This window comes from Sardina pilchardus, chromosome 4, assembly GCF_963854185.1.
Source record: "Sardina pilchardus chromosome 4, fSarPil1.1, whole genome shotgun sequence".
Lineage (NCBI taxonomy): Eukaryota > Metazoa > Chordata > Actinopteri > Clupeiformes > Clupeidae > Sardina > Sardina pilchardus.
Window position 1 is genome coordinate 35,902,590 of NC_084997.1, and position 7,548 is coordinate 35,910,137.

A 7,548-nucleotide genomic window follows, 5' to 3' on the forward strand; every position below is an offset into this window, starting at 1 on the left:
CCACTTCGATATACTTTTGAAATTCAAAAATCTGGTCGCAATTCCTCTCGGGCAACCCCTCAAGATCATTTTAGTGCTCATATGACATGATTTCGATAAACCGTCTAGGAGAAGTGTTTCAAAATACGTGATGTGCAAAAATCATAATCATAATCATAACTCAAATTCTTCTAAGATTTACTATATTGTTTAAATTTAAAAGTTGTTCAGATTAATACAACACATATGCCCACCAAATTTGGTTCATTTTCGTGCATGTATGTGTCAAACACAACAGAAACCGCGCTAGGTGGCGCTATAGAGTCCCTGAGCCACACCCTAGACCAAAACTCTGTCTCTAAGTTTCGATTGCAATTCTACAAATAACTGTCAAATTACAAGAGTTTTAGAGCATGCCAAGTTGGTGAAAAAAGGCCAAACAGGTAAGGAGGAAAAAACTATAATAATAATAATAATCTGAGCAAAAACAATAGGGCCTTGCACCTACGGTGCAGCCACTTTCAGTGGCCGCACCTCGGTGCTCGGGCCCTAATAAGAATACGTACAATCACTATGGGTTGCCTCGCAGCTTCGCTGCTTGGCCCCCAAAAACCGATTTTCATATCCCTGCTTGTGTGGTATGCATTTAGACCTTATTTTACAGAAATGCAACTGTTAAACAAAGCCTAGTTGGTTTTGTGACCGCTACGGTGTATAGAACTTTCCTTCCTAAATACACAGCTGAGTTCGCTACTCCTGTATGTGTCAGTGCATTGTGCAGTAAGTATTTGCCCATTAACGGTGTCTTAGAAAGTAAGCCCAAACTACAGCCAACTTACCCACTGGGTCCCCTCTGTAGGCTTGCGCCTCTTGCGAGGGGGTCGATGTTCTCTTTGACACAGGGGAGGCAGGAAACACGAAAAAGAACTCTCGGCGGCTTTTAAACAATGCCCTAACAAAAGGTTAGGGCTTTGACTTTATTAAAAATAAAATACAATAAAAAAAAAAATTAAAAAAATCTACCTGTCTCTAAATGCAAAGTTTAGAGTCCAAAAGAAAAAGGAGAAGACCCTTAAGTCCCCGAGAAGGAGACCTTTTATACTACTTTCACGCCCAAGTCTAGACCTATTGCGCTCCGACACGACCAAGTGTCTTCGTCTCTCTTTTTTTTTCTTTCTGGTGACCTTGTTTTGAACTCAGACCTGCACATGAACTACAAGCTTTTTCCTCTATACTTATTCTAAGCACATTCATTAAACATGACATACTATATAAGCTGGACTAAAACACTTAAATCTTTTGAATAAACATTCTATCAAATTCAAAGAGAACATGCATTTTAAGCTTAAACAGTTATTCTTTAAAGTTTAAGTAAAAAATACAGTTTTTTAATCTATTGCAAAATCATACTTCTATTCTAAGTAAAGTTACATGTCTTTATTTAAGCAGAATCACACTTTGAAAATCTGAGTAAATATCATTTTCATATCAGTTTATCTATCATTGCTGCATTTGCACAATTATAGCAAACCTTATGGGTACAATCATACTTTTCCACGGTTTCACTTTCTACTACCTTCTACAGGTGCATAAAAAAAGTATTTACCTCCCTTGGATATTTTCCCCTATTTTTGTGTTGTGGATGGATGAATCTTAATCATTTTAATTTGCCCTCTTTTGCAATCATTTACTCAAATCCTCTCTATAATGTCAAAGTGAAGAAGATTTCTACGTCAGTAATTACATTCATTAATGCAACTTTAAAAAAAAAAAACCATGCACTGTCAGGTCCTCTGTACAACTCCCTATGTCAGATTATAGAGGCAACAGTCAAATGTACCGCACCCCCTAATAATCAACTCCCTATGTCAGATTATAGAGGCAACAGTCAAATGCACCCCCTAATAATCAACTCCCTATGTCAGATTTGTACCGCACCCCCTAATAATCTACTCCCTATGTCAGATTATAGAGGCAACAGTCAAATGCACCCCCTAATAACTCCCTATGTCAGATTATAGAGGCAACATTCAAATGCACCGCACCCCCTTATAACTCCCTATGTCAGATCATAGAGGCAACAGTCAAATGCACCGCACCCCCTAATAAGTCACATTTACAGTACAGACTGAATATTACAAAGGAACGTTTATTTCAGAAGAGCTGAGCAGGAGGATGAAATACAGCATATAATTAAAAAACAATGAGATGAAAATGCATTGCAGATGAAGCCTTGTGTCTGACCTCATGCTGTATGTTCACAGAATGTTTGTTTCTGATAACAGAGTGAGAGTGGGAGAGCCTATAGTCTGCATTGTCCCGGTGTTTTCTTTAGCATCAGTGTTTGTTGGTTTGTTTCTCATCAATGGCTTTATGTTTAACCTGCCGGTAGCCTTAAGATAATAGTAAAAATAATAATAATAATAACAATAATAATAATAATAATAATAATAATAAAACCTTTTGATACAGCCAGCTAAATTTTTCTGTCATTCAGTCCTGACCAAACTCCTTATGAGAGTCCAGTCAGAGACACCATCAGCTCCATCAGTGCTGCTCTGATGCTACTGAGGACTCACTGGTAGGATCCTCAGAGAGGAGTAAGTGAAAAAGTATGGAAATACTCTCTCAGTGAACGCGTGTGTGAAAGTGTGTATGTGTATGTTATTATCAGGGTCAGAGAATGTCAGCTCTCCTCTGTCCCAGTCCAGCTGCACTCTGATCCTCTGTAGTTTCTGCTGCACTGTGAGGAGAGTGGAGTCATGAGGTGCAGCGCGTGCTCTGTATATAGCATCTCTATAAAACACAAACCAGCGCCCACTCGAGAAGGACAAGTCTCCCTTCCTCTGGGCAGACTCTGTCATCACACCCACACTCCACCGTGGGTTCTCCCCAACCTCCACATCCCAGCAGTGAGTCCCTGAGTTAAAGCCCTCAGAGCCCAGGACACTGGCATGCTCATCAAATCTCAGTGGGTTATTTTTAACATATCTCACACTGGTCAGATCCTCAGACAGGATGAGATCTGGGTGTGCAGTGTTGGGATCCAGAGTCACAGGAGCTGCAGATTAACGAACACACACATGAAGATGGCAGAACACTCAGAATTCCACACGCCAATGAAATAAAATAAAAAAACAGATAAAATATCAATATAGTAGAATTGCAAAATAATAAATGTGATAATGATTGTGCTATTTGCATGAATGTATGTACTGTATGTATGTATGACACGTCCATATACAGTATGTATGTATGTATGTATGTACTGTACATATACAGTATGTATGTATGTATGTCTCCCTCAGTCTGCATGTCTGTGAGTTTACTTCAGTTCCATTAGAACTTGACCATACTGAAGAAGAACAGGATGCAGTGTGTGTGTGTGTGTGTGTGTGTGTGTGTGTGTGTGTGTGTGTGTGTGTGTGTGTGTGTGTGTGTGTGTGTGTGTGTGTGTGTGTGTGTGTGTGTGTATACTGACCAATCATCTTCTCCCAGGCTTTCACCTTCAGGTTGCCCAGGTGCTTTGCCACATTGATCAGAACTCCCGAAACCCTCTCTGGATCCTGCAGTGTGCACTGGGCTCTGGAATAACATTCAGGAGTCAGTGCTGCTGTGGGTTTGGGTTCAGAACCACAGAGAAGAGAGAGACAGGAGGCAGATCACTCACCTTTCCACTGTGCTCTTGTAGTTCTGGAGAGTATCAAATAAATAAATAATACAAATGTAATATAAAACAGTATTATACACAATATGCAGTACTGATTCTTAAATATACTCCATAATAATCAAATACAATACAGTATGACTAATCGCTCTCTGTTGATGAGATTCTACAGGGTGTCCCCTAAAATATTTCTCTCACTAACATTACATCATCAATAACAGCACCTCAATAAAATAAAGGTAACAACGTAATCAGACTAAACAAGCTGGACACAATGACAATCACTTTACATGTACAGTTGATTCAGTGTATCTCAGCTTTATGTTCTGATGTGTATACAGCAAGTGTAACCATGCACTCCCTCAAGTGAAGCATCATTATTATCAATGTTGATTCTGATTGGTTGTGGCTATGGCTGGGCTGCTTGGCTCCGCCCTCTACTTACTATATAAGACAGGCTGTCCATCAGAAAGGGACTTATTATTGGAAGTGAATGAGCCAGAGGAGATAATTGCATGTTTTCATAATTAATCATTTTATTTAGTTCATTACCAAATAAGGAAAAAACACTCTGCATGTTCTGTCCAAAGACAACTCCTTCTGCATATTCAGATTCTTACCTGCAGAAATGTGATGTCATCAGCTCCCATCTTCTCTTCTACGGCTCTGATTTTGTCTGAAAGAGATGAGATCTCTCTGCTCATCTTCTCAATCTGCCTCTTCATCATCTGACTCTTCTGCTCCTCTTCCTCCCTCAGTGCAGCTATCCTGGCTGCCTCTTCATCTCGTAGAAACTGATGAAGCTTCTTAAACTCCTCCTTGATCTGCTTCTCTGTGTTCTGTACCTGAATCTGGAATATCACAGAAGAAATCTACACATATATTTTCATGAGATCATGTAAATCTAACCTTCTCTGTGTTTGGCCTGGAACTGGCTGAGTATCAGTATATCTGCATTCTGCAATATTCTATGAATTTTAGTGAAACGATGTTCCAATAATGTCTGACATCAATTTTCACCTTAATTGTTTCTGCTGTTTTACCACAGGTGAGTTTAGCGTCATCAAGTTCCTGCAGATTCTTCTGTAATATTTTCAGTCTAATGTTCAGTTCCTCCTGGAATATAGACAAACATGACAAATAATATTTTATCTACTGTTATGTGCCGGTAGAACTTGATCAGTGACTTGAAATCAATGTTGGAACAGCACAATGTGAATTAATTTAGCACACGAGGAGCCAATGTTGTACATTCACAGATGCATACAAATAATTGATATATATGTCTGACACAATTGTAAATAACATTTACATGTACAGTTAGTCATTTGGCAGTGTTATGAAAAATGACTTACAGCAATATAATGACATTTAAGCTACATAAGTACAGCTACAGCAACAAAACAACATTTAAACTACAGTGCAGAGGAGACTAGTTAGGACACACAGCATCTGTCAATAGAGCAAAATACTAGTGCTAGAGGAGACTAGTTAGGACACACAGCATCTGTCAATAGAGCACAATACTAGTGCTAGAGGAGACTAGTTAGGACACACAGCATCTGTGAATACTAGAGCACAATACTAGTGCTAGAGGAGACTAGTTAGGACACACAGCATCTGTCAATAGAGCACAATACTAGTGCTAGAGGAGACTAGTTAGGACACACAGCATCTGTGAATACTAGAGCACAATACTAGTACTAGAGGAGACTAGTTAGGACACACAGCATCTGTGAATACTAGAGCACAATACTAGTGCTAGAAGAGACTAGTTAGGACACACAGCATCTGTCAATAGAGCACAATACTAGTGCTAGAGGAGACTAGTTAGGACACACAGCATCTGTGAATACTAGAGCACAATACTAGTACTAGAGGAGACTAGTTAGGACACACAGCATCTGTGAATACTAGAGCACAATACTAGTGCTAGAGGAGACTAGTTAGGACACACAGCATCTGTCAATAGAGCACAATACTAGTGCTAGAGGAGACTAGTTAGGACACACAGCATCTGTGAATACTAGAGCACAATACTAGTGCTAGAGGAGACTAGTTAGGACACACAGCATCTGTCAATAGAGCACAATACTAGTGCTAGAGGAGACTAGTTAGGACATACATCATCCGTCAATAGAGCACAATACTAGTGCGAGAGGAGACTAGTTAGGACACACAGCATCTGTCAATATTAGAGCACATACTAGTGCTAGGAAACTACAGTAAATGTCCAAACAATGAGCTACTTAGATTTGTATGGTCCTAGCTACCCCGAGCAGCTATACGTTAACCCAAACCCTTATGAGTTGGCAGGGAATTACCCCAGTGATAAACTGGATGGAAAACAGTACCATCTAGTGGTGTAAGTTGAACATTACAGTTACTTTTGGAGATAAGGATTATTTTTCCTGAATGTTTAAGTTGTGAGTTAGTTAGCATGACGTCATTGTAAAGCATCATAAAAAAACACATCACCCACCTTAAGGTCAGCTGCTGCTTCATCTACAGGTTGGAACTTGTGGTTGGTGTGTTTCTTTGAAGCCTGACACACCACACACACAGGCTGGTTATCCTCCAGACAGAAGAGCTTGAGTTTCTCACTGTGCAGACTGCAGAGCACCTCAGACCCTGCTGAAGCTCTCCGACTTCTCTCCTGTAAGAAGGTCTCACACAAGTTCTTTAAAACCAGATTCTGGGGTGGAAACTCCCTTGATGACCTCCTCCTGCAGACGGGACATTCTCTTGCCCCTTGATGACCTCCTCCTGCAGACGGGACATTCTCTTGCCCCTTGATGACCTCCTCCTGCAGACGGGACATTCTCTTGCCCCTTGATGACCTCCTCCTGCAGACGGGACATTCTCTTGCCCCTTGATGACCTCCTCCTGCAGACGGGACATTCTCTTGCCCCTTGATGACCTCCTCCTGCAGACGGGACATTCTCTTGCCCCTTGATGACCTCCTCCTGCAGACGGGACATTCTCTTGCCCCTTGATGACCTCCTCCTGCAGACGGGACATTCTCTTGCCCCTTGATGACCTCCTCCTGCAGACGGGACATTCTCTTGCCCCTTGATGACCTCCTCCTGCAGACGGGACATTCTCTGGCCCCTTTGCTCTTCCAGAACTGCTGCAGGCAGGCGTCACACATGCTGTGGCTACATGACAGGAGCACCGGGTCCTTGAAGACGTCACAGCACACGGGACAGGAGAAATCCTCTTCCAGTTTTGAAGCCATTTGCTCCTGTGCAAATGTGTCGTGTGGTTAACAGTCTCTACTTTCACTTTACCTATATTTGCATTCTCATTTAGTACAAACCAACCGTGATGCTTATGTTGAACTTTAACAGTTTTGGCTAAATTCTTAAATCACTTAAATCACCAAAATAAAACTACAGTTCAGTAACAATGTACAAAGTACAAAACTGACCTGCTAACACCATAGGCAAACACACACTGTCTCTTTACTTCCTTATTCAGGAAAAGCAGGGCGGGACATTGGGAGGAATCTGATTGGACAGCCCGACAGTATATGACTCATGAACCTCTTTTCTTATTGGTTCTGGCACCAGTCCCTCTAGTTCAGATCAGATTCTATGAGGATGTGGGTGGAACTAACGGAGGCTCTCTGTAAAGGCTGCCCTGACTAGCCCTGAACACATCCATTCCACACTAGTAGCCTACACATAAAGTAGATAGTAGGGCTGATACTTTTAGAAAAGTCAGAAATAAGTGAATCTACATATAAGTTAACATGAAAAGATATTAAGGAATAGTTAATGGTCATTTACAAATTAATGGACATAATAACCAAACTAAAGACAATACAGTGCACAGTACAGTGTGGATGAGTATTACAAGGCTTTGCAGTAGACAACCGTGCTGAAAAGTTTCCATTCCTT

General features: G+C 40.9%; 1 protein-coding gene across 1 annotated transcript; it reads right to left on the reverse strand.

The window, feature by feature from the left end:
• Nucleotides 1-803: 803 nt before the first annotated feature.
• LOC134079055 (E3 ubiquitin-protein ligase TRIM35-like) lies at nucleotides 804-7,130 on the reverse strand. Its single transcript, XM_062535224.1, has 6 exons — nucleotides 6,727-7,130; nucleotides 6,129-6,366; nucleotides 4,667-4,762; nucleotides 4,267-4,497; nucleotides 3,656-3,672; nucleotides 804-870 (listed from the first exon to the last, which is right to left on the reverse strand). Exons 1-6 carry the CDS (start codon nucleotides 6,882-6,884, stop codon nucleotides 804-806), a joined length of 807 nt encoding a protein of 268 aa, XP_062391208.1. The 5' UTR covers nucleotides 6,885-7,130.
• Between the last annotated feature and the right edge of the window lie 418 nt (nucleotides 7,131-7,548).

What these genes read in the sequence shown, in the direction of transcription:
- LOC134079055 (XM_062535224.1), bottom strand. Translation starts at nt 6,884, where the DNA reads ATGGCTTCAAAACTGGAAGAGGATTTCTCCTGTCCCGTGTGCTGTGAC. An exon ending in AAGCAGCAGCTGACCTTAAG is followed by an intron (nt 4,763 to 6,128) that starts GTGGGTGATGTG and finishes TCTATATTCCAG; the next exon opens with GAGGAACTGAACATTAGACT. An exon ending in AAACAGCAGAAACAATTAAG is followed by an intron (nt 4,498 to 4,666) that starts GTGAAAATTGAT and finishes GTGATATTCCAG; the next exon opens with ATTCAGGTACAGAACACAGA.